At 41.3% G+C, this 27,268-nt stretch overlaps 2 protein-coding genes across 7 annotated transcripts in view; one reads left to right on the forward strand and one right to left on the reverse strand.

The window, feature by feature from the left end:
- Positions 1 to 6,784, forward strand: part of Fmo-1 (Flavin-containing monooxygenase 1) — a 31,490-nt gene extending 24,706 nt beyond the window's left edge. For both annotated transcript variants that reach the window (XM_028181205.2, XM_089734478.1), the window contains one exon: positions 6,023 to 6,784. In XM_028181205.2, coding sequence (XP_028037006.2) covers positions 6,023 to 6,202 — 180 coding nt within the window. In that variant the 3' untranslated portion in view covers positions 6,203 to 6,784. The remainder of the gene's footprint in view (positions 1 to 6,022) is intronic.
- Positions 6,785 to 13,989: 7,205 nt separating this feature from the next.
- wge (BAH domain and coiled-coil containing protein winged eye) overlaps positions 13,990 to 27,268 on the reverse strand; it is a 106,637-nt gene continuing 93,358 nt past the window's right edge. For 4 of the 5 annotated variants that reach the window (XM_089734219.1, XM_028181185.2, XM_028181183.2 and 1 more), the window contains 6 exons: positions 20,247 to 22,744; positions 19,703 to 19,925; positions 18,952 to 19,589; positions 18,261 to 18,461; positions 17,511 to 17,672; positions 13,990 to 16,971 (listed from right to left, as the gene is read on the reverse strand). In XM_089734219.1, coding sequence (XP_089590345.1) covers positions 16,738 to 16,971; positions 17,511 to 17,672; positions 18,261 to 18,461; positions 18,952 to 19,589; positions 19,703 to 19,925; positions 20,247 to 22,744 — 3,956 coding nt within the window. In that variant the 3' untranslated portion in view covers positions 13,990 to 16,737. The remainder of the gene's footprint in view (positions 16,972 to 17,510; positions 17,673 to 18,260; positions 18,462 to 18,951; positions 19,590 to 19,702; positions 19,926 to 20,246; positions 22,745 to 27,268) is intronic. The other variant, XM_028181184.2, reaches the window with a different exon arrangement.

The raw sequence follows: 27,268 nt of genomic DNA on the forward strand, positions 1-27,268 counted from the left end.
AAAAACCGCGTCTTGCTTATCAGATGCTAAAATGTACTTACGTAACAAGAACACAAAACGGGAATCCTAATTGTATTTAACGATGAAAAGTCTTTTCGACCGGGAATCAATTTAGGACTCCGCGGTACAGTAATCAGATCTGTGTGCTTAGTGCGAGTTTTTTTTTTATAAAACGTTCTCGATAGCGTAAAAGTTAGCTCATATTTGTATGGAATGGGATCGTTTGCTTACGTTTGCCGCTAGGGGCGCTGTTCCAACTGCATACAAAATTGGATTGGCTTATACGCTATCAAGAACTTTAAAAAACTCGCACTAAGCAGACAGTACTCAACAAAACTACAAAATGATTAATTGATTTCTTTTTAACGGCACAGTTCCGATTGCATCGCCGTTCGGTCCGGACGCGTTTTTGCAAATTATTGTCGCTGCCGTCGCGAACGTGAGTCTCGAGTTGTCCAGCATTGTCGTTGTCGCACCGATCGCGGCATTGTTGTGCATTCTTGACGCGCTGTCGCTGGCGTCGCGACCTTGAGTTGTAAAAACAGTTTGTACTTGAGTTGTGCACTCGTAACGCTAACTCATTATCACCCATCCATTTCATATATTAAATTCATTTATATATTCGGCGAGCAAAACAGTCTCTTTCGAGACTAAAACTCCACTGAGATCACCGCTTGTTGTGGCATTCTCACAACCCAGTGGAGCCCTACCTTCCCAACTTTCCACCCCAATTCCCAGCCGACTGCCGTTTTCACGGCAAAGGCACTCCCCCCCCTTGGAGCTGGTAAAGCTCAGGGGGTGAACTCCCACTCAGGGGACTCGCCTTTCGGCGAGTTTGCTTAAGTCCCGGGGACGCCCCCCCCGGGCACACACTCACCATGAGTGACGCCAATGGCGCGCTCTTCTTTAAGTTCGTCCGCGACGTCTGTCCGGACATAATCGCCAAGTTCGAAGCTTACAAGGCCGGCCTTGACGCGCCGGCACTCCGCGACTCTCCGTTGTCGCCCCCCGCGCCGGTACCTCGCGACTCGCCGATGTCGCCCCCACCCCCGCGCCTGCGTCGATCGCGTCTTGCGCGTCATCAAGCTCCGGCTCCGACTCCGAGTCGGAAATGGAGTACGAGTCCGCCGCGAGTCCCCAACCGGGAACCTCGGAAGGGTTCACCACCGTCGCGCGCGGGAAAAAACGCGCCCGCGCCGTGGAACCGTCCGCGGCGCCGAAACAGCCAAAGGCCGCGAACGCGTCGCGTCCTAAAGTCGTGGTCTCACCCGACTCCCCTCGCCGCGCAACCCCGTCGCCGCGACCCCAACCCGCGTCCGTCCGCAAAATTCCCGCGCCGCCGCCGGTAATTTTGCAAGATAAGACCGCGTGGGATCGCGTATCCCGTGCCTGTAAGGCACAAAACGTAAACGTCATCCATGCGCGTAACATCGCGCACGGCATTCAATAAAAACGGCCTCACCGGACGACCACAGGGCGCTGACAGCCCACCTCCGAAAGGAACGCATAAGCTTCCACACTTATGCGCTCCAGGAGGATCGCGAGCTCCGCGTAGTAATACGCGGAGTACCGAAGGAGCTCGACGTCGAGCTGGTCAAGGAGGACCTCATCGGGCAGGCGTACCCGATTGTAAGCGTGCACCGAATGCACAGCGGGCGCGATAAATTCGCATATAATATGGTTCTCGTCGCGTTAGAACCAACCGCCGAAGGCAAACGGATTGCCTCAAGCCTCCGCACCGTTTGCGGCTTATCCGGGGTCACCGTCGAGGCCCCATATAGGAAAGGCACTCCCGGGCAGTGCCACCGCTGCCAGCTGTACGGCCACTCCGCGCGCAACTGCCACGCGCGTCCGCGGTGCGTTAAGTGCCTCGGTGACCACGCGACAGCCGACTGTTCGCGGGTCAAAGAGACCGCGACCGAACCTCCGAGCTGTGTGCTCTGCCAGAAGCAGGGCCACACAGCCAACTACCGCGGATGCCCCAAGGCCCCGCGGAAGCGTCTGGCCAACGCGCCCCCAAAAACCGTCGGCCCAAAGACTTCGGCGCCCCGTGCGCCGAAGCCTGCCTTCGTGCCGGCACCGGTGCCCACCGTCTCCGCGTGGGCAAAACCGCTGCCGCTCACGCTGGCAGGGAAACCACCGGCACCCCAGCCCCTGCTCGCGCCGCGCCCCGCCCCGCGCCCGGTCCCGCGCCTCGCCCCGGCCCGCGCGGCCTGCTGTAAACGACTTTACAATTATTCGCGACTACATCGCCGCGATAAATATCGACCGCATGCGTGCGTTCGCCGACGCCATGCGCAGAGCGGTCACGGCCGAAGACCGCCTAAACGCGACGTTCGAGTACATCGACGTCATCGAGTCCGTCCAGCGCACGCTGGTTTGATTACCGGTAATCAATGGCGTGCAACGGTAGGGAAAAACCGCGTTCCATAAAGTTAGCATTTTATAATGCTAACGGACTCGCGCGTCAGCGCGATCAAGTATATGAGTTTCTCCGCGATAATCTCATCGACATCCTTCTGGTGCAGGAGACCTTCCTAAAGCCCTCGCGTCGCGACCCCAAAGTCGCGAATTACGTCATGGTTAGGAATGACAGACTCTCCGCCCGCAAGGGCGGGACTGTCATTTACTATAGGAGGGCCCTGCACTGCGTCCCTCTCGATACTCCCTCGCTCTTACATATCGAGGCGTCAGTGTGCCGCATCGCGCTGACGGGACACCAGCCGATCGTCATCGCATCCGTTTATCTCCCCCTGACAAACCCCTCCTGAGCAGTGACCTCGAGACACTGTTCGGTATGGGGGACGCGGTCATCCTGGCAGGCGATTTAAATTGCCACCACACTAGGTGGAACTGCCATCGCACGAATGTGAACGGTAGGCGTCTCGACGCGTTCATAGACGACCTCACATTCGAAGTATTCAACCCCCGACCCCACGTGCTATCCGTACAACGCCGCGCGTCGTCCGAGCACAATAGATCTGGCACTGCTGAGGAACGTAACTCTGCGCTTACGCTCCATCGAGGCAATGTCAGAACTCGACTCAGACCACCGACCTGTCGTCATGCAGCTCGGTCGCCCACTCAACCGCGAACCAGATACGAGGACCATGGTGGATTGGAAGAAGCTGGGCACGTGCTTAGCTGACACCGCTCCACCAATCCTCCCTTGCGGCCCGGATTCAACTCCATCCCCCGAGGATACCGTCGAATCCATAAACATCTTCACTGATCACGTCTCGACGGCGATCATAAGATCCTCGAAACAAGTCGATGTGGAGGACTGCTTCCACCGCATCAGACTTTCCCCCGAACTTAGGGACCTCGTTAGAATTAGAAACGCGGCAATCCGGGCCTACGATCGATATCCCACGGATTCAAACCGGACTCGGATGCGTCGCTTACAGCGGGAGGTCAAATCCCGCTTAAGCGACGCCCGAAACGAAAACTGGGATAGTTATTTAGAAGAACTCGCGCCCACTCACCAAGCATACTGGCAACTAGCTAGGACCCTCAAGTCCGAAACTATAGCCACTATGCCGCCTCTCGTACGCCCCTCAGGCCAACCACCGGCTTACGATGACGATGACAAGGCAGAGTTGCTGGCCGATGCACTGCAAGAGCAGTGCACCACCAGCACTCAACACGCGGACCCCGAACACACCGAGTTCGTCGACAGGGAGGTCGAGCGCAGAGCTTCCCTGCCGCCCTCGGACGCGTTACCCCCATTACCACTTCCGAGGTCAAGGAGGCGATCGATAGCCTACAACCACGGAAAGCTCCCGGCTCCGACGGCATCCGCAACCGCGCGCTAAAACTGTTACCAGCCCAACTGATAACGATGTTGGCCACGATATTAAATGCTGCTATGACGAACTGCATCTTTCCCGCGGCGTGGAAAGAAGCGGACGTTATCGGCATACACAAGCCGGGCAAACCGAATAACGAAACCGCGAGTTACCGCCCCATCAGTCTCCTCCCGGCGATAGGCAAATTATACGAACGGCTCCTTCGTAAACGCCTCTGGGACTTTGTATCCGCGAACAAAATTCTGATAGACGAGCAGTTTGGATTCCGCGCCAGACACTCGTGCGTCCATCAAGTGCACCGCCTCACGGAGCACATCTTACTAGGGCTGAACAGGCGGAAACCCATTCCGACAGGAGCCCTCTTCTTCGATATAGCGAAGGCGTTCGACAAAGTCTGGCACAACGGTTTGATATACAAACTGTATAACATGGGAGTGCCAGACAGACTCGTGCTCATCATACGAGACTACTTGTCGAACCGTTCGTTCCGATATCGAGTCGAGGGAACGCGTTCCCGGCCCCGTCACGTCACAGCCGGAGTCCCGCAAGGCTCCGCCCTCTCCCCGTTACTATTCAGTTTGTATATCAACGATATACCCCGGTCTCCGGAGACCCATCTGGCGCTCTTCGCCGATGACACCGCCATCTACTACTCGTGTAGGAAGAAGGCGTTGCTTCATCGACGACTTCAGACCGCAGCTACCACCATGGGACAGTGGTTCCGGAAGTGGCGCATCGACATCAACCCCACGAAAAGCACAGCGGTGCTCTTCAAAAGGGGTCGCCCTCCGAACACCACGCTGAGCATCCCTCTCCCGACTAGGCGCGTCAACACCCCCGCCCCCGCCGTTCGCCCAATCATGATGTTCGACCAGCCCATACCGTGGGCCCCGAAGGTCAAATATTTAGGCGTCACCCTCGACAGTAGGATGACATTCCGCCCCCACATTAAGACGGTACGCGACCGTGCCGCCTTCATTCTAGGACGTCTCTACCCGATGATATGTAGGCGAAGTAAAATGTCCCTTAGAAATAAGGTGACACTCTACAAAACTTGCATACGCCCCGTCATGACCTATGCAAGTGTAGTGTTCGCTCACGCGGCCCGCATACACCTAAAAACATTTCAAATTATTCAATCCCGTTTTTGCAGGATAGCCGTCGGAGCCCCGTGGTTCGTCAGGAACGTCGACCTCCATGACGACCTGGACTTAGAGTCCATCAGTAAGTATCTTCAGTCGGCGTCCATGCGCCACTTCGATAAAGCGGCACGACACGAGAACCCTCTCATCGTGGCCGCCGGTAACTACATTCCCGATCCTGCGGACAGAATGGAAAGCAGTCGACGTCGCCCAAAACACGTCATCTCGGATCCACCCGATCCACTAACGGTGCTTTTAGGTAATTCAAGCACCGGTCACCGTTCTCGTCGAACCCGTCGCTTGCGACGAAGGGCTCGACGAGTAAATTAACTCTCAGACACAGCCCACTGAGTTTCTCGCCGGATCTTCTCAGTGGGTCGCGTTTCCGATCCGGTGGTAGATTCTGCGAAGCACAACTCTTGCTAGGGTTCGTGTTAGCAACATCGTCAGGTTTGAGCCCCGTGAGCTCACCTACTAAAGTTAGGGTTACGCTGATATAGCCTCTCAAGGCTCTCAGCTTAGGTAGGAAAAAAAAAAAAAAAAAAAAAATTTTTAACGGACTTAAAAAAAGAGAAGGCTAGATATTCAGTGATTTTTATGTACATACATAATAATACATAATATGTTCGCACAGTTTTCCACTGCTTTTCAACCGATCCTATTATTTTTATTGTGTTACCTACGTGTTGATTTTCATTACACTTAATACCAAATTTTTCTATTCTATTGGAACTCTGGTATTTAAGTTTATAAACATAATATTAATAATGTAGTATAGGAACATGTTGCGCTTATTCTTTAACTTTGTTAAGATAAAACTAAATGACGAGTCACATCCACATCACACGTTGTAAACAAAACTATATAGTTTTAGAAAATATGTTCATATTATTTTAATGGTGGAAAAGTGGTGATCAACCTATCATAATTAGCATCCTATGTAGATTACTTTTAAGATTGTATTGATAATGGTGTCTGAAAGCCTACTAATAAACGAAAATCCAAACCATCCAAACCAAATTCAATATTTGTTTCAGGAAAAAACAAAACTGCATTAAATTTCTGTTTCAGGAAAAATACTACGCATCGCTGGCTACGGAAGCGGGCACGAAATCCCTGCCGTCGGTGTTGACGAAAATCCGGGAGGAAAGCTCCATTAGGTTTCTGCACAATCTGAAGCACTACCGACAGGACGTGTACAAAATCATCGACGACAACACTTATGAGATTGTAAACGACGCCGCTAGATAAATCTGTTGAAATTAGGCTGTAGACAATATTAGGCTCTAGACAAATAAGTATAATTCATATTTTAGGTGAAATTAACGATCGACGCCTCCAGCCGGCTTACCGGCTGTCAAAATTGCGTATGACTTTTTGTTAATGGAGGATAGAGGTAAGGAGAACCGTCTCATGTGGGAGAAGCTTGAAAAAGTGTCTCACTTTCGACAATAAATAACAGTTCAAAAATCCTCCAGAATGGCGCTAGCATAGGTACAGGGTTATGATATAAATTGAGCAGTTGTTAACTGATTGAAGTATGCTGAGTTAGGAAATTTATTTAGTGACAGTGTAAGTAATATACAAGACCTCACATGTTTACGTAGTTCAAACTAATTTCGTCAATATAACCTAAAATTTATTGCTACAGTGGTGGTAAAACGTGGAGACATCGAATGCATTTTCTTATCAGCTTTAAATAAAATACTTTTTGTGATTTTGTAGTGCTTACAGTTCTTTCGCCTTTTTTATTTCTCTGTCTTATTCTAATAACTTTCAGCGCCTTTTTTTAAATTTACCCGGTAGCTACTGTAATAATAATAATAATAATAAAGCCTGTTTATTTCCAATCCATAATGATAATATATTACATGCGATTTAATATCTAAATATACTAGGGTAGAATTTCTTTAATTTTCTTTTATTCGCTAACGTTGCTTTCTTCTGTACCAATGATCGGAACCCTTTCTCGGGTAAAGGCCTCCTCCAGCTTCTTCCAAATCACTTTGTCCATGGCTTTCCTTATCCAATCGCTTCCTGCTATTGTAGCTACTGTAGCGCCACCCTTATTTAGCAGATTTTAACGGACACTTTTTACACACAGAGACGGTTCTTCTTAACTCTACCCTCCATAGTTAGGTACATAGGTACCTTTACGCTGAATGGGCTATTTGAAATTTCAAATAATTAATTAAATGAAGAGCGCAAAGAATAGGTATGTAACACTACATTTAGAAGACCGTGACAGCATAATATTTAAAGTTATTAAACTCTACACACGTTGTGCGCACAGTTACGTATCCAAAGTGTTATAAAATAGGTTTACATACAATTTTAATTGTATTAATACAATTTTTTTAAATTAGTAAACTGTTATTTATTAGACAAAGCTAAATAAATTCTACTTTGAAATATGTACAAATCGGTACCGACATTGTAGACATTTGTGTGCAAATAAACGCTGAGACAAACGCAAACAACTGTATATTTACGTTTTTAATACTTGTTCAAATTCAAATTCAAATTCAAATTCAAAATCATTTATTTCAACTTGGATGTCATCAAAAACACACTTGTTGAATGTCAAAATGTAAAAGAAAATGTTAACTCTACCACCGGTTCCAAAAAAAGCCACAGTCCTGAGAAGAACCGGCGAAACAAACTCAGCGGGCTTTTTTTTTTTTTTTTGTTTTTTCTCAACTATTTTCTTTTTTTTTAAACAAGAAAACATATTTACAGTATACAAAAAAACAAGTCAAAAAAATACAATTCAAATAAATAATAATAATAATGAAAAATGAAAAGGCCAGGAGCGAACGCCTCATTCCCACGTAGTGCCATCTAGTAAAAAATCCTTAACTTTATAATATGCCTTGTTGCACAAACGTTCCTTGACAGTTTTCTTAAATCTATGAACAGGTAGTAGTTGAACGTTTTGTGGGATCTTGTTGAAAAGCTGTACACCCAGCCCCCTGAAAGAGTTGCTTATTTTCTTAATTCGAGCCGCCGGCAACGCAAGCCTATGTTTGTTCCTAGTGTTCACATTATGCAAATCGCAGACTCTGGGGAATTCTACAATGTTTTTACGCACGTACAATAAATTTTCAAAAATGTATTGGGACGCTAAAGTTAGAATTTTGATTTCCTTAAACTTGTCCCTCAAGGATTCCCTCGGGTGCATATTATAAATAGCACGAATAGCCCTCTTCTGCAGGATGAAAATCGTTTCGACATCGGCAGCATTGCCCCATAGCAAAATGCCATAGGACATAACACTATGAAAATAACTGAAATAAACTAGACGTGCCGTATCTTCATCAGTATACGTTCGTATTTTTTTTACCGCAAACGCTGCAGAACTAAGTCTATTCGCTAACTTGCATATGTGAGGACCCCACTGCAGCCTGGAATCAACTGTTATACCAAGAGAAACTGTCGAATCAACAAGCTCCAGTGTCTCTCCACTTACAATGATATTAGTGTCTACTTGTCTAACATTAGGTGTGGTAAATTTTATACATGTTGTTTTTTTGTTATTTAATAACAGATTATTAACACTAAACCAATGTACCACGCGCGAGATAGCATCATTCACATCGTCATAATCTTCCAATTGTCGTTTAATTTTAAACAATAAGGATGTATCATCAGCGAATAATACGACCTCGTGACGGGTTTCAATAAACTTTGGTAAATCATTGATATACACAAGAAATAAGAAGGGACCCAATATGGAACCCTGAGGAACACCCATATTAAGTAAGACACCGGAAGATCTCTTTCCTTTAACGTATACCTTTTGGATTCTTCCGGATAAATAAGATTTAATAAGTTCTAATGAAACGCCCCTAATACCATAATGGTGTAATTTCCTCAACAATGTATTATGCTCAACACAATCAAAAGCTTTAGATAAGTCGCAGAATACCCCAAGGGCATTATGCGATTCCTCCCAAGCCTGAAAAATATTTTTAATAAGATCTACACCTGCATCAATAGTCGAACGGCCTCTAGTGAATCCATATTGTTTGTTATGAAGCAGGTTATTGGAATAGAAATGGTTCAAAAGCTGTTCCAAAATAATTTTTTCAAAAATTTTACTCAAAGTTGGTAGTACTGAAATGGGTCTAAAGTTAGTGGGGTCAAAAGTACTACCAGATTTAAACAGAGGTATTATTTTACTATATTTCATTAGATCAGGAAACACACCACTATCAATACAGTCATTAAATATTGTAGCAAGGTAAGGTGCGATTATATCAATAATGGATTTTATAACCTTAATTGATATTCCCCATAAATCACCAGTTTTTTTAATATTAATGAGCTTGAAATTATCAATTATGTCCTTTATAGCAATATTTGTGAACTTAAAGTTAACACTGCATTTATCAACATGATCTTGCAGTAATGATTCGGCGACGGTAGGAGATGAAATTAAAGATTTTGTAGTAGAAGCTGGGATATCAGCAAAGTAGCGCTCAAAAGCACTGGCCACTTCTTGATGAGAAGTTATTATTTTATCATTGATTTTCAAAATTGATTCAGCATTGCTGTTTCTGACATTCCCAGTCTCCCTATTAATGATATTCCAAGTCATTTTAATTTTGTCAGGTGCATTTTTTATAAGATTGCCTAAGTGCAATGACTTGGCCAATGTACATACTTTTTTAAACAACTTGGAATATTTACAGACATACTCATGAAATGACTTATTATGATTATATGATTTTTCATGATAAAGGTCATATAATCTCTGCCTACTTTTGTGAATTCCAACAGTCGCCCATTCATTGAATGATCTTTTATTATGTAAGATCAGAGTTTTAGAAGTAAAGATGGCACTAAATTCATCATTAATGCAATTAAATAAATCCATGTAGTGAACATTAGGATCTTCACTATAACAAACATTCGCAATTTTTGCCAAACTTTACCTCTAAACTTCTCCATACGTCTAATATTAATAGGAACAAACTGTAGGTTTCTTGAACTATTAACATCTGTAACAGATTTAATTTTAAAAGATATGAATTGTCCACTGTGGTCTGAACTTAAATGATTAATAATATATTTATGCAAAGGTTTTACGTTTGTGAAAATATTATCTATACAGGTTGCCGATGTGCTAGTTTTTCTTGTGGGCTCTGAAAATAAATTGCTAAGGTTATATGATTTTAACAATGTTCTGAATCTAATAGTGGCATTTGTATTTTCTAATAAATTTATATTAAAATCACCACAGATAAAAATATGTTTATTAGAAACAGAAAGCTTTAATAAAACATGTTCCAATATATTTTCAAAAGAATCATATAACGAATTCGGGGGCCTGTACACACTTACAACAATGAATTGCTCAAGCTCTACACATGCCATTTCAATAATCCGTTCCACAGAGAGGCTCACAATGTCTCTACGTTCCTTACATTTATAATTTTTATTAACAATGATAAGAGAGCCTCCTCGTATAGCATTCTCTCTGCAGAAGGAACTCATAACCTGGTGATTTTTAAAATTACAATTTAATTCATATTTTTTAAGCCAATGTTCAGTTACACATAGAAAGTTGACTTTATTGTAATCTAGAAACAAATCAATTTCAAGTTCTTTACCCATCAAACCTTGTAAGTTCTGATGCACCAGGTTGATCACAGTTGTTTTCAAAGAAACAGTATTTGTTGATGGGCTGTGTCCAAATAAATCATATTTACTGCAAGAGGTAAACTCTGTTGTCTTAGTATTTAATTTAAATTGCTTGGAACGGATTCCAAATTAATAGATGTCATATTTTTTTCCTGCTCAAAAGAAGCAGTAGGTTGATTAGCCAAATTCATGGCTAGATAAATGTGTAAAAAATAATGTAGCGAGTTTGCTACTTGTCTAAAATTGTAGCTACCTAAATAGTATTTGTTAGGTTTTGTCATACTAATACATTTATTTTTTATCATGCAATTAATGTCAATAGTGTAAAATATATTTTGTGACTTGCATGGTGTCATGACATAATAATTATTTACATTTGAAATTGTTTGCATAAAATCATTAATACTATGTCTCATTTTGTTTTCCGCTGGCATACTCTGAATAAATGGAAATGCAAACATGATGATCTTTTTCACCTGTAGTGTTAATAATTGATTTATTTGATATTTTATATCTCTTATATCTGCATTTCCCCTTCTCCCAATCATTATAATTATTGTTGTGTTTGGGCAATGAGTCACATTTAAAATTCTATTAAGGATGTGGGTACATGAAGCCCCTGGCATACAATAATTTATGACAGATTGTCCCGAACACAGATCATTCAGCGCTACACCCATATTTTTCCCTAGTTCATCACTGAATATTTTAATAATGTTTGTTGTAAGCAAAGGTTTAATTATATTGTTTACAACGGGCTTACAGGTAGAAATAGAATATTGATTTTGACTATTGTCTGTATTGTCCGTAGTTGAAGTCGTCGTGGTCTAAAGGGATAAGACGTTCGGTGCATTCGTGTTGTGCGATGCACCGGTGTTCGAATCCCAGGCGGGTACCAATTTTTCTAATGAATTACGTACTCAACAAATGTTCACGATTGACTCCCACGGTAAAGGAATACGATCGTGTAATAAAAATGAAACCCGCAAAATTATAATTTGCGTAATTACTGGTGGTAGGACATTTTGTGAGTCTGCGCGGGTAGGTACCACCGCCCGGCCTATTTCTGCCGTGAAGCAGTAATGCGTTTCGGTCTGAAGGGTAGGGCAGCCGTTGTAACTATACTGAGATCTTTAGAACTTATATCTCAAGGTGGGTGGCGCATTTACGTTGTAGATGTGTATGGGCTCCAGTAACCACTTGACACCAGGTGGGCTGTGAACTCGTCCATCCATCAAAGCAATAAAAAAAAAAGAAAAAATTGAGTACGGGTTAGTATTCATCCTACCCGTCTCTGCCGCATAACAATAAAGCCTATTATCCTGCTTATTTCTGCCGCATTGCAGGCCATGATAGCCCTTACCTTATTGTAAATAAGACCTACAGCAGATATCTCAGAGTTGTTGGCAGGCATAATACTTATCATTAAGTTATCTATGGTATTATTTATCCCATCTCAAATAATAAAGGTATAAATTGAATTCTTACTTAGAAAGGATATTTATGATTTTCAGTAAACATTTAATTCTGAGGTAACCATGAACTTGCTTGCCAATTCAAATAAGTATAATCTGTATGTGAATTAATAATTAATGAATTTATTAGTTTGAAAGATAATTTCACATCATAATATATAATTTATTATACAATTATGTATTTAAAAAAAAAACTGCTTTTCAATTACAAAATTGGTAATTTTAATGAGTTCAGTTCTAATAAGATACAAAATATATACCTGTGTGTTTATCAAATGTTATTTATATTTAAAACATATTACCTACTATGAATTATAAAATTCATTTTTGAAAATAAACTTTAAGTCAGTGCATACTATTTGAATTTCAATGACTTCAAAAGCTGTTTGATTCATTCACTTCCCTGGCTCGTATTAAAGTTAGATGATACTAGTCACTGTTGTTGAGGCTTTTCTTGTTGCCAAAACAGGCATAATACTATACAGTCCTTATGGCAAGGGTAAAACTGCAGTTGCAAAAAACTGTAAAACATAAACTTTGAAAGATAAATTTTAGACTCATTGGTGCAGTGGTTAGCACTCCTGACTGTTGTGAATTCCATTTCTGTATTGTATTATTGAGGGCGTACTATATTACAGTGGCGAACAATTGGAGAAGCCTATGTCCAGCAGTGGACTGCTATGGGCTGATGATGATGATGATGATGATGATGATTACTGAGGGTACTTGTTCTCCTTTTAATAAAAGGATTGCTAAGTGCGGGTTGTATATAGACAGACACAATGAATACTGACTTGTTACCCAACACATGTGCTCAAGTTCATAATCACTACATAGTATAAAACAAAGTTGCTTTCTCTGTCCCTATATCCCTATGTATGCTTAAATCTTTAAAACTACGCAACGGATTTTGATGCGGTTTTTTTTAATAGATAGAGTGATTGAAGAGGAAGGTTTATATGTCTAATAACATCCATTAAATGATGGAGAAATCAATAACAAATTACAGTTTCCGAAGCGAAGCGAGGGCGGGTCGCTAGTTGATTAATAAAACATAATAATTCCCACACCAGATAAACATGGACATATTGTAAAAAATGGTTTACTTTGTCCTGGGTGTTTAGTAGCTTTTCTTATCTAGGTAAAGGTTGGTAAATAAATAAAACTCCATAGATCAGCCAAAAATATTATTTATTTATTTAAGCGTATTTTAATTTATATTATATATATTTATATAATATGATACCGATATATATATTATTATATCTTTAAATCTAATTTAATGGCTCCATTTCAAAATCCATAGAAAGCAAACATTTTTAAAATAACGGGAATAATAGTGTATTAATATGCGGCAATACTTTCAATGAGAGCTCTTGGTAGAAATTTTACTTTTGCGGTGTCGTCTTCAACAAAAAAACATACTACAGCTCTGCAATGCAACTTTGTTTTTATAAGATTGTTGCACGACCTACTAACGTGTCTTAATATGATTCACGGGCGTTTTCACCCGGCATTCACGGGTGAGTGAGAGAACGGTAGTAATTTAAGCTCACCCCTCGCACGACTTAGGATATTCCAACCGCATCACTGTCGCAATTAAAACGATTGTTTAACTGACATCTCCAAAGAAGGAGGCTCTCAAGCAGACTTTAATTTTTAATTCCCGTTATTTTTTTATTTACAAGTCTGCGGAATCTTCTAGAATTACAACCCTTTACGGTATGTATACATAGAGGGCCAGTTACTTCACAATTTTTGTACTTACGAGTTCTATAATAGTTAAAAATAAAGGTATCATTTTTCACATTTCATTTCGACAATACAAAAATATCTGATTTTTTTTTAAATATTTTTTTTTATATAATGTAATTATTTTTCTCCAATTCGTCTCACCGAGTGTGGGGCTCAGGAATATTTATTATTATTTTTGTGGAAGATTTTTTGCAAGTAGCTGTGAAAATATATTTGTTTCATATGTCCGTTGTCCAATTCTACAATTAAACATTAAAAATTAAGGTTTTTTTCTTAATATGCAACAACTAAGGAGACTATTTTTTATGTAATATTACTTGTAAAATATAATAATCATACATACGATATATCAAAAACAAAACTGAATATTATATTATAGTTTAAATGAAATGGCATTGTTAGTTATGAATGAAGGATTGCCGAAAAAACAACAATTCCGCTCAACGTCCAACAGTATTACCTCACACGATGACACGCCGTTGCCCAGTGACGCTTTGTTTTGTTTTTCAAGGATACCATTTAATTAGAGTCCTGGGATCCATCTAAAATACTCCAGGAATAGACACCGATCAGAAACTACTCAAAAACTAGAGTCATCAGGGATTAACTGAATTAACATGATCACTATTTTTTTGTGAAAAAATGATGATTTATTTATATGGATAATTTAGCAGAGTTTTTGAAGACCGATGATGTCATACCGTGTTTTAGTGTGAATTCTACGGTAAGCTTGTTAGTTGGCTCGGCCATGATGACGTCATATGTGATGTAGTTCGTCCAATTTCGTTCTGTAGGTTGCAATATTAACTGGATCCCTGTTATTCATATCGAAATTAGTTTAAGCAAATCTTAACTTTGTTGACCAGCCATTACTGAACATATTTGATTACCACTAAAACACAGCGTTAACTCTACTAAATTGGCTTTTGTTTATGATAGTGAAAAACTTAACGCCACACCTAGATGTTGCCACTCATATAACATATGCTGCCAATTAGTAGTTTTTTTTTTTCCAAGATTGGCCGCGTCATACAAAACCTACCCTATCCTATCGTTGGTCGACCTAACTACATTCCCTGTCATGTCAGTCCCATTTATAGCGATATGAAAATGAATAGGGCCGATACCCTGTTAGAAATAAGTATAAAGTACATATTTTTAGAAATTAAATATTCAGTGTTGTAACTTTAAATTAAAATAATATTGCAAATTCAACTTTAAGAATCACATTTTGAAATAATTACTCATTTTTGCAGTTTACATGATGTTTTAATTTTTTAACATTACAACACTGAAAACTAAAAAAAAAATTGGTATAAAAATGGCAACAATTCATAAAAAGTACAAGCAGACACAGTTTAATATAAATCCCGCAACTTAACCCTAGCAAATATCAACTTTGTAATAAAATTCAAAGTTGAAACACCGTCATCCCACAAAGTAAATACAACAAGTTGTTTCTTATTTTAAAAATCTAAATAAAACTATAAATTTTTATTTCTATTTACATTTAACTGAAGCGAAATAAATGATTTTCTTTAAACGTCTAGCACCATTTTAAATTGTACACGACAATTATAAAATTATGAAACAAAAAAAATATATATGTTCAGTGTAAAATAATAGTTATAACAAACAGTAACTGCGGTGTTCAAAAGTTAAAATTTCAAATTAGACAAATGACTTAAAAAAAATCCACTAGTTAATTTTGATTCGACTAGTCACAACTTTATTGCAATTAAATATATATATTAAAAGAAGAATACCGTATACGTACGTATGACAACAAATTAACTTTTATACTATGTGATTAGTAGTTAAACACACGTGAAATGAGATTGCAACACTTCGAACGCACAACGTTTTACGTCCTTATCGTTTCGTTCGATTAAAACGAGACAGGCGACGTTCCAAAGTATCATGATTGTTTTTTTTTTACAGCACTGTCGTGACTTGAGACACTGCCTTATATTTGCACTGTCCATTTCCTTCACTGCACTCAATACACTGCACAGTAAATTTTTGCACATTCACTCTCGAAATTCCAATTTCTTCAAAGCGTGCCTTTTCTCAAATATCATTGTATTGTTTTTACACTGTCACTTTTTTCAATACGATTTCAAAACACTGATTTTATTTTTAAAATCAATTCTTCTAACTTACGATAAGTACGAAATCAATCGCTCAGGTTAAAAACAAAATTATCTCTGTTTTTGTTCTGTCGAATCTTTTGGTCATAATTCGTATGCACTGCGAATTTTCTTTGTTTATTACAAGATATGTTTAGTTATAGCTTTTGTTCTAAATTCTACTTTACAGTATTGAAGGTGGAAATGTACACAATTCTATTGCAGCTTATTTGAAAAATTACAAAATTTTATAAAAATTTTTATGCAGCGTTTTTAAAATTCGGCTTTTGGAAAACCATGTATTTTTTGTTTTGTACAAAATTATGAAGGTCTTTCACATTATTGAAGAATTTATCAAGTTCTCTGTATCCTTCTAATCAATTTCTCAGAGTTATGTTTAAGCAATCAAATTTAAACAATAGAAAACTAATGTTTAAATCTAAAAACAAACTGCAGTTACTCGAATTATGCATTTCATTATTTGAGTCTGTCATAAAAACAAAATATTTGTAAATAAAATAAATAATTAGATTTCTCTTAAATTAGTATAATCATAGTAACGAAACTCGTAATGGATAATTATTATCCATTTGGCCCATCGTAAATTTTCAATTTTCGTTATTCATAAAGCCATAATGTTTCGCTACCAGGCTTTCATAACTATATCGAATGCTTGATTTCTTCCTTTTTCCGCTTCCTTTTTCTGACATAAATTCGACAATTAATTCAACACTCAAACAGACTTTATTTCGACAGTAGAGTACCAGGCTCCCATGACAAGCTAGGAGGTGGATGGATTCGCAAACGGAATGTCCGGTTCCATTCTCAAAGTCTGCTGCGTGGGGTCGTAGTGACCGGCCAAGTAGTAAACGTCATTGTTGTCGTAAACCGTGCTGTACTTGACCGGGTCGTCGCCCATGCGCTCCTGGTACTGAGCAAGCGGCAGCACCTCACATTTATGAGAAATCGTCTGGACATCGTTCTCATCGGTGTGCGGGGATTCGAACAATCCGCCCTGAAACATAATTAATTGTTGAGAGATTAGCTTTTTAATACGTTTTTATTAGCTTCACGCGTATGTATGCTTGTAACGGAATCATTGAACATGATTTTAACCCTCTTCAAACGTCGGATTAACTCAAAATTTGTGGAAATTTGGTATACTTATTAAGGACAGATGACAATTCAATATTTAAAAAAAAAAGAAAAAATTGAAATTCAACAAAAAATGAATAATAAATAATAGTTTAAAAAACTAAAAAAAATTAGTGTAATTATTTTATTGTAAAAAAGCGTGGGGTGCTTTTAGAATATTATCAAAATAAGCCTTCTATTCATATCTGTTCATAAAACATTTATAACAACTGATACCATTTATTTTAAACTATTATTTATTTTTTTAAACTATTATTTATTGTAACTGTAACGAGACTGGTGAGAGTGAAAGTTATTGTGACAGCTTCAATTTAGGTTTCTTTTAGCACAGCGCCATCTATTGAGCATATAAGGAGATATAAATAGAGCGCCATCTATTGTACATATGTGAGAACTCACTGGATACTGGAGGGTTTGTGTACAGAGAGGAGTCTCCTCAGGGTGGTAGAACCAGGCGACTCTGACGGCCATCGCCCCTCGAGCCTGCCAGAGCGCCAGGACTCTGCCGATGTAGGGCCGGTCGGCGCGGCCCGTAGACAAGAACACCGCCGACTCTCCAACCTGATATGAAAGAAACGCCATAGGAAACTCGATTTTGTTTTTGGAGCGTTAAGAGTTGCATTTGCAAATGAAGTTAAGAAATCAAATAAAATTGGACGAACTTCTTGATTTTTACTTTTAAATGTTTTTTACTTTTTATTAATTTATACACATACAAAACTCACACTATATGTTAGCAGACATAGTTTTTGTATAAACAGATGAATAACTACACGAACGACCGGAAGTTAAGTGATTACCGGAGCCCATAGACATCAGTGTGCTTAGTGCGAGTTTTTGGCTCTAGCAGCAAACAAAGGGAAGTTGTTCCAATTCCATACAGATTATAACTTATTCGCGATCGAGAAGTTAAAAAACAGGCAGCGGCTTGGCTCTGCCCCTGGCAGTGCTGAACTCCATCGGCGACGGTAACCACTCACCATCGGGTGGGCCGTATGCTCGTCTGCCTACAATGGGCAATAAAAAAAACACACTGAACGTGCCATGACTCGGGACATACATACTACGACGACTGGTTCGTTTTTTCGTGAAATAACTGATGAGGGGGAAGGAAGTGTACCAGGAGAACATAACGAGTAAGGAAGTTACATTTAATATTTCCTCGCCCCGCTGGATGGCCTTGTAGAAGAGCTTCTTGTGTCGCGGGCGGGCCGTCCTGCGGTAGGCGGGCCCCCGCCAGCGCCACAGCGCGCCGCCGGGCAGGAACGCCGCCATCTTGCTCACCCCGCCCCCCGCGCCGCCCGCCCCCGCGCCCTCCGACGAGCCCGACACCGTGCGACGCTTCGTCTTCTGAAACAATCAACAATATTCAGTCGTACACTGCATTTGTTGTGGGCTGCGTTGGCAGACCTTTTTTTCTCCTACCAACCTAACATTGACCCTAGCAAGAGCCGTGCTTCGCAGAGTCTACCACTGGATCGGAAACGCGACCCACTGAGAAGATCCGGCGAGAAACTCAGTGGGCTGTGTCTGAGGGTTAATTTACTCGTCGAACCCTTCGTCGCAGGCAACGGGTTCGGCGAGGACATTGACCGATGCTTGCTTGAGGTTTGGCAGACCAGTCTCGCTGCCGTTGCATCATCATCAGAAATACTGACCACTGAAATATCTGTTATTATGCATGTTCAACTACACCTATTTATGTGCGACAGCTAGACTAACTAATAGATGAACATTTCCTCCGTGATGGAAGTCGAAATCAACCAATAAATCCAAAACAGACCAGTCTCGCTGTGTGAGAATTCTTATTGAATCAGCAGTTATCCTTATATCTATCTACCTTCTTAGAAGCATCACTGGTGGACGCCGTCGGCTCGTCTTCCATGCCGATCCCACTATCCTTCAGGTTATCCTGAGCCTCGTCTCTCTTCAGCGCCGATTTCCCGATGTTACTGAAGTCCAACACTGCGCTTTTCACCAAAGACTTCTTCGACAGCACGGTTTTCTTGATAACAGTTTTCATTTCCTCTGGGGACTTCTCTATCGCTATGAGCGTTGACAGTTTGTCATTAGAGTCTCCAGAGTCTTCGTTGGATTTGTTAGAGTCGACGTATTCTGAGGAAGACTTCTTAATGTCTTCTCCCGATGAGCTGGATTGCTCTTTGCAGCTGGAATGGTGCCTTTTCCTGTGTTTTCTATGTTTCTTATGGTGCTTCTTGTGCTTGCAGTGCTCTTCGCAGCATTTGTGCTTTTTCTTCTTCTTCTTGACGTATTCGTTGGGATCGTCTTCGCTGGAGTGCCTCTTCAATTTCTCTTTTCGATGTTTCTTTAGTTTTTTCCTGTCTTTGTGTCTTTCTTGTTCCGTAGCCGGTTTTTGGTCTGAAGTCGAAGGTTTTATTTCAGAAGGCTTCTTGTCTTCTCCACTGGCACTGGTGTTACGTCTACGCTTGCCGAGAGTGAATAGTGGGTTTTCGTATTCTGAAATTTTATAAATATTTATTAATTTAAACTGTGAATGTTTCAAGGATTTATTTTATGATTTAGATTTAATGCCAAAGCTCCATAAATAAGTAATCGAAGATTCTTCTCACCAACGACAGGATAATTCGGTTCCAAAAATCTTATATCCTCAATGGCTATTCTGCCGGAGTCTCCATCGTCAAATTCTACAGCCACGAATTTATCATCGTGAGGGTCTGGCGAGGAGACGGCCACAGTACCAGGGTACAGACAACGGTACTGCTGCGACCAGTAGGCGCACACTCGGGCACCTGATGGAAGCTCCGATACCGATACTGGACTTACTTCTAAAATCTGTAAGGTCAATAACATCATCCATAAAGAACAAATTTTATTTGCACCAGAAAACTTGAATCAGACCTTGGCCCTTGTGCTCCAATGTGGATAATCACTACATAATGTCTATGGGTGTCGATGATTCCGAAGGGACATATCCTTAAAACGTAATTTGAAATATCAGGTCAACAATATCTTATTTGGGACACATCGTTGCCATGTCCATAAGTGCATGCCAATACAATACAAGCATAAAAAGAACAACGCAAAATGAAGCTAAATTTATCCTAGTATGGACAATTTTATGAACATTCTTGCTGCTGTCGCTAATGTACTTACAGCATCTCGCAGAGTCTCCTCTCGGGATAGTATGTGCGGTTTATTCCCCCTCTCTCCGTCCAGTGTGATGGCGTACACATCTGGCGCTTGCACTGCACTTAGCTTTCCCGCGTAAAACAGTCCTCCCATGGCCGTGAGCACTCGTGGATTTGAGTCCAACTTATCCTCAGTGAGGGTACATTTAGACACGACCGGTGGTGTGGGATCTTTTATAGGATTATTTACTTCGCATTCGTCGGTCGTGTCTTTTGATTTCGAGCTCTTTCGCCGTTTTTTCTCGCGACGTCTGTCTTTGTCGCTTTCACTAGATGCACTAGCACGCCGTATCGCGAACTCTAGTTCTGATAGATCGTCTCTGGAGTGCTTGCGTGCTAATTTATCGACTTTTTCTCGGTTTTTGGCCCGAACTTCATTGAGGCTCTCCATCGAGGAGCTAGTGGAACGACTGAGACCATATTCTGTTTCCTCTTCCTCCGAACGTATCTTCAAAATTGGTTCGGCCTTTAATTTCGGGCGAACTTTGCTAGTTCGGTTTAGTTCCTCTCTTGAAGGTTCGCCTCTGGTGCATAGAATACCTCCTTTTAATTTTTGTTTCGCAAGCAGGTACCCGACGAGGCTGCTTTTAGATTTGGGTTTCTTTGCCACGATAGTTTCAGTGGAATCGGGGCTCGAAACCTTTCGGGGTCTACCAACTTTTCGCTTCTTTGATGAGCCCCTATCAGAATCTGGGGATAACGCGGGCGTAGACGGCGCTGTAGAATTAGAAGAGGCCGGCAAAGCTGGAGAGAGGGCGTCAATCTGAGCTTTCTTTTCATCGAACTGCCTCTGAAGTTCTTGTAATCTTTCTCTCATATCTTTTTCTATCGCATTGACAAGGGCGTGACACGTCGGCAATGTTTGGGCATGAGAACAACTTACAGAGCCGCATGAACAAGACGTGACTCGTCGGAGGCTCGTCTCTAACTCTCCCCCACTATGTCTAGCTTCGTCTCTTTCTCTTTCACGTTTATGCCGACGCATCTTCTGTAATTTATGCCGTAAGCGTTCTTCTCTGTCATGACTCTTTTTTCTTCTTCTTTCACTAGACGAATCTCGATCTCTATGCCTATGCTTTTCTTTTTTACTCGAGGATTGGGCTTGTATATCGTATTCCCTGTGTCTATCTCTATCTCTCATAGCAGGACTGTGTAAGGGTTCATTCTTAACGAACGGACGGGAAGATATGGACAGATTCGTTTGTGGACTTTCTTCGACCTCTTCCATGAATCTCTGTTCCGCTAATGCACACAATAACCCTAAGCCGCCGAGGGCAGGCTTTGCGGGTTCAGCGTTGCAAGGATCAGCTGGTGGGAACTCAAATCTTCTGTGCGGTTCTACTTCAGTCCTAGGAGGAGATTTCGGTGAAGTTTTAATCATGATATTAAGTTTTGATGTTGGTCTCGTATCTACAGTCAACGGGACCGGCTCTAAGGAAGGCATGCTTGTACCGGGAGTTGTCCTTTCAAATTGCTCAATGCTGTTTGAAAGAAGTTCTAATCCACTAAGGTCCACAGGTGGCCTCGCGCTTTGGGGCGTCACTTGTGGTACAGGAGTGGCTCTCGCAGTGTCTATCACCAGCTCATTAGTAGAGCCTCCACTGCTCAAATTATCCATCGTGTCATCTCTCTCGATCGCATCGATTGCCTTTTCTACGGCGCCTACCATAACTGAATTAGTCAGACCTTCGGAAGAGGACTCTTCGGCACTATCAATCGATGGTACTAATATCTGCGGAGAGCTCTGGGATTCGGAATCCTCTGGAAAGTGAGCCACGCCAACACAAGCAATATCGCGCTCATCTTCATCGGCGTGGTTGGGAGAATCATCATCGTCATCGATGTGATCAGTTTGGTTGGAAGCATCTTTCTGGACTGGAGCTTCTGAAGCTTCCGGTGGTGGAGTGGGCGGAGCGGCTGGTGACGTGGCTTGGCTCCTGCACGCCTGTTCCGAGAAGTCTGGCTGGTAAAACACGTGGGTCGTTAGCATAGGTTGTTGAACCGGTTCCGGGGCAAACGTCGGCTGGGGTTTCTCCTGGGGTGGCTCTGGCTCTAATTTGATCAAGTGTGGCGTGATGATCGGCTGTAAAATGGATTTACGTTTTTCCTGGTGCGCTGGATGCGGCTGTGGGGCCGGGGCTGGGGCCAAAGTGACCAGTCGAGTAGAATGTGTGTGTGTATGCTGCAAAGTGGCTGTGGAGGCGAGAATGTCTCCTGGAAGAATCTGCAGGTGATGTGACGGATGTGGCGCATGGGGTAGCAACAAAGGTGCCGATGGATACGGCATGCCGCCCCACACCACTGCATGAGGGAGGTCGGGTGGAGCTGGCAGTAAGAGCCAAGCTCCTGATGTTGGTTCCCGGACCAGCTGGAAGCCCCCCATGGAGGACACGCCACTGCTCACTGGTGTCATGCCTCCTACGCCAACGCCTCCCACCATCATACTCTCCATGGACATTTGAGCTGCGAACAAAAATATTAAATTTTTACTAAACTAACAAAGTCGTACTAATCATAAGATCTATGTACTTTGTACTTTTGTATTTGTACTATGTACTTTTACTGGTGGTAGGACCTCTTGTGAGTCCGCACGGGTAGATACCACCACCCTGCCTATTTCTGCCGTGAAGCAGAAATGCGTTTCGGTTTGAAGAGTGGGGCAGCCGTTGTAAGTACATATACTGAGACCTTAGAATGTATATCTCAAGATGGGTGGCGGCATTTACGTTATAGTTGTCTATGGGCTCCGGTAACCGCTTAACATCAGGGCTGTGAGGTCATCCACCGATTAATGCAATAATAAAAAATTCAGTAAATTGTCCATATTTTACTGTGACTATTTCACTTGGTTTCATCTTATCCCTTGCGTTTTTTTTTCTACCTAAGCTGGTAGCCTTAGGGGGCTATGCCAACGTAACCGAGTAAGTGGGTGAGCTCACGGGGCTCAAACCTGACGACGTTGCTAACAGTAGCCCTAACATAAGCAGTGCTTCGCAGAATCTACCATCGGATCGGACGACGACCCACTGAGAAGATCCGGCGAGAAACTCAGTGGGCTGTGTCTGAGGGTTAATTTACTCGTCGAACCCTTCGTCGCAAGCGACGGGTTCGACGAGAACGATGACCGGTACTTGAGGTACCTAAAAGCATCGTTAGTTGATGTGGCGGATCCAAGATGACGTAATCTCATACCTACCGATAAATATCATTTGTACTAGGATATTTACGTTTATTATTATAATAATTGAATATTTATATACTGTTAACAATGTATGCGTGTTGTTATTGAATCCGAACAAACAATTCGGTGTCGGATGTTACATCAATGTCTTAATACTATTTTAATGATACATTTGCATTCAAAGGTCGTTCTCTTACAACAGTTTTGTGAATGAACACCGAACGCACGAGCTTACACGTACACCGCGATTTTAATGATTCTATTACGTGTGCTTTCGGACTAGTGCTGCCTCTTTTCGTGACGAGACCGAAAATTATTAAACTCGAATTTGAATAACGAAAATCAAATGACATTTTCCTTTGCTTTTGAGAGTTTTATCATTAACACCTTTACTGTTTTGATTCAGCGGATAAATGCTGAATGTTATCCAAATACTACATACCTACATACACTGGTGGTAGGACGTCTTATGAGTCCGCGCGGGTGGGTACCACCACCCTGCCTATTTCTGCCGTGAAGCAGTAATGCGTTTCGGTTTGAAGGGTGGGGTAGCCGTTGTAACTATACTGAGACCTTAGAACTTATATCTCAAGGTGGGTGGCGCATTTACATTGTAGATGTCTATGGGCTCCAGTAACCAGTTAACACCAGGTGGGCTGTAAGCTCGTCCACCCATCTAAGCAATAAAAATAAAACCTAACAACTCAAGGGCAGCTGCTTCGCGAATTTTCTTTTTTTTCCTCTACCTATTCGTTGGTAGCTTAAGAAGTTATGCCAGCTACGTCCGGACCGGTAGGTGAGCTCACGGGGTTAACCTTTGAGAATTACTAGTCCTAGCAAAAGCAGTGCTACGCAAAATCTACCACCGGATCGGAATCGCGACCCACCTAGAAGATCCGGCGAGAAACTCAACGTGCTGATGCATGGGTTAGGTTGTGCCATTAAAGAATGTTTGTTCAGTTTTAAAACGACATATTCGTCCTCAGTGCTTAAATCTCTAATTACGTATTTACATTCGTAGTCCGAAGCCGAATATAAAGTTTCGGAACAGCACTATTCGTAAATACTTAGTAGTATTACAGAAGTAAACGAGCACCGCTGCTTTGCATTCCCACCGCGCGCTTCCGGACCGGCCGGGACTCACAATGCTCACTACATTTAAATACACATTGGCCTTAACGACACATACGCCACGAAATATTGTTGATGTAAAAACACTTATATGTCATTTAAATAGGTAGGTAGAGGGGGAAGAGGTTGACCGAAGGAGACATGGATGGAGCGTGTGAATGACGATATGAGAGAGAGAGGAGTGAGTGTTAAGATGACGGCTGATAGAGGAGAATGGAATAGAAAAATTCGCTGTGCCGACCTCACCTAGTGGGATAAGGCGGAGAAAAAGAAGATGTAATTTAAATACTTTTTAATGTACTTTTATTAGCTTCAGACGTACGTATGTTAGCATGTAACGGAATCTTTGAACATGATTTGGACCCCCTTCAAAACGTCGGATTAACTCGAAAGGACAAACCCGAAATCCATACAAACTTGGGCCTGGCGTTACAGTGCTAGAATTTGGGCATAAGTTACAATACCTAAGAAGGTTTCATGAGCCCAATTTTCAGGTCTCCCAGCAATGGCCAAATTGGTAAAATCAGACAATGTTTACATTTTAGGTTATGTTTATTGTTTGAGATATTTTAATAAAAACGATATTTTTGAGGCTATTTCCTACTAAAGATAAGTAATTTTTTACGAAACCTGTTGCAGCAATAGGTTGCTTTAAAATAAAAATGGAACCTGTTACGAGAAATCGCGCGTTAGGTTGTTTACGAAAACGAACGAAAGCCAAAAATTAAAAACAACGTATTGCGAAACGCGCTGCGCACGAAATGATTTTTTTAAGGGATTTTATGACCTGGTAACTAAGACCTTTAGGTCAGTCTTATTTTAATTTTAATGAAAACTTTTTTATATGAAAAACTATATTTATATGATAACTTTTTTATATAAAATATAAATCATTACGTGCTCCCATATTATCTCATCACATTTCATTTCATTTTATTTCATGCCTTTTTTATTTTAATTTTTTATTGCTTAGATACCCTTCGACGAGCTCAAAGCCCACCTGATGTTAAGTGGTTACTGGAGCTCATAGACATCTACGACGTAAATGCGCCACCCACCTTGAGATATAAGTTCTAAGGTCTCAGTATAGTTACAACGGCTGCCCCGCCCTTCAAACTGAAACGCATTACTGCTTTACGGCAAAAATAGGCGGGTGGGAGGCGCGGACTCACAAGAGATTCTACCACCAGTAAAATTATTAATATAACTACACCATAGAAAAACTCAAAGTACCAAATCGACCTTTTCATGTTATATTTAAGATTGCCAGTTGAAAATATTTTGAATTGCCGCAGTTGCCGACATGATTTCGTGTCATAACTAAATGGCACAGTTATTTATTTCTTTTAATTATTTTTGTTAGTAGATTTTGGTGCTTTACGTTACGTTATTCAATGAGATTAAGTTTATAGTCTGGCCAGCGAATCATGGCACAACTAAATAGCGGCAATCCAAAATATCTTCAGTTGGCAACATTAAAGATAACATAACACGATTTGATACATTTGTGTTTTTCTATGGCATACCTAGTCACATTAATATAAAAATGCAAAACTACCCTTTCATGCTATATTTGATGTTGTCAGTTGTAGATATTTTGAATTGCCGCCATTGTAAGTAGTTGTGTCACGATTCGATGGCCATACTCTATTTACATTGATTAAAATACCTATAAAAACAGTCATTTATCCTAAAGCAAAAGAGTATTAATTATTTTTTACACCCGATTTCCACTAAATCGATCATATTTTATGGATGCTCTAATTCTAATCCGCGCGTTTGTGGAGCTAGTTACGTATATTGAAATAAGTATTGTAGATGTTTACAAAGATTGTTTAAAACAAAAAATTGAATATAACTTATTTTCTACACTTGGCCATTGTCAATGAAGCTAAGATTTCAATAGGTTAATCAAGCAAAATAGACGAATTTTTTGGTACATATCCCATTCGTGTAACGCTTAGGCCCAAAATGGGGTTTCTCCTTTGGTATAGTTTATAAGGACCGACGACAATTAAATAACTTAAAAAAAATTAAAAAAATTGAAATTCAAGTTTAAACTGAAAAATAAATAATAGTTTAAAAAAACAAAAAAAATACGCTATTATAGAAAATCCCACTAAAAATAGAAAAAAATCTTAATAAATGTACAGTAGACCAGTGCGCTTCTCGGACCAAATACGCTATACCCTCAACACCTTAGCCCACGATGCCATCGACGCAGATGATAGATTGAGCCGGCGCAGAATAATCCACGAGACGGTCACTCAGAGAGATCACGACCCTCAGCATTGAGGATTTTTATCCCTACCTATTCGCTAGTGGCCTAAGGGGCTATTCCGGATTCTCATAGACCAGTAGATGAACTCACGGGCTCAACCTGATGGAACTTGCAAACACTAGCCCTAGCAAGAGCAGTTCTCCGCAGAGTCTACCACCGGATCGGATTGATCCACTCCTACTATGAAGCTCCGGCAAGAAACTCAGTGGATTAATGGAGGATTATCGGCTCAAGGAGACACCGACAAAAAAAGTAACAAAAAAATTAGCCTCGTTTATCCTGTCAGGATAATTAAGCTAAAGTAATAAAATAAAATTTTCAAATAATGATCGGATGTTTTGAAGTTAATTAAAATAACGTTGATTCCGAGGGATAGTTAAGTAAAAACGTGTTG

Source organism: Bombyx mandarina, chromosome 17 (assembly GCF_030267445.1).
Source record: "Bombyx mandarina strain Sakado chromosome 17, ASM3026744v2".
In the NCBI taxonomy this organism is placed as follows: Eukaryota; Metazoa; Arthropoda; class Insecta; order Lepidoptera; family Bombycidae; genus Bombyx; species Bombyx mandarina.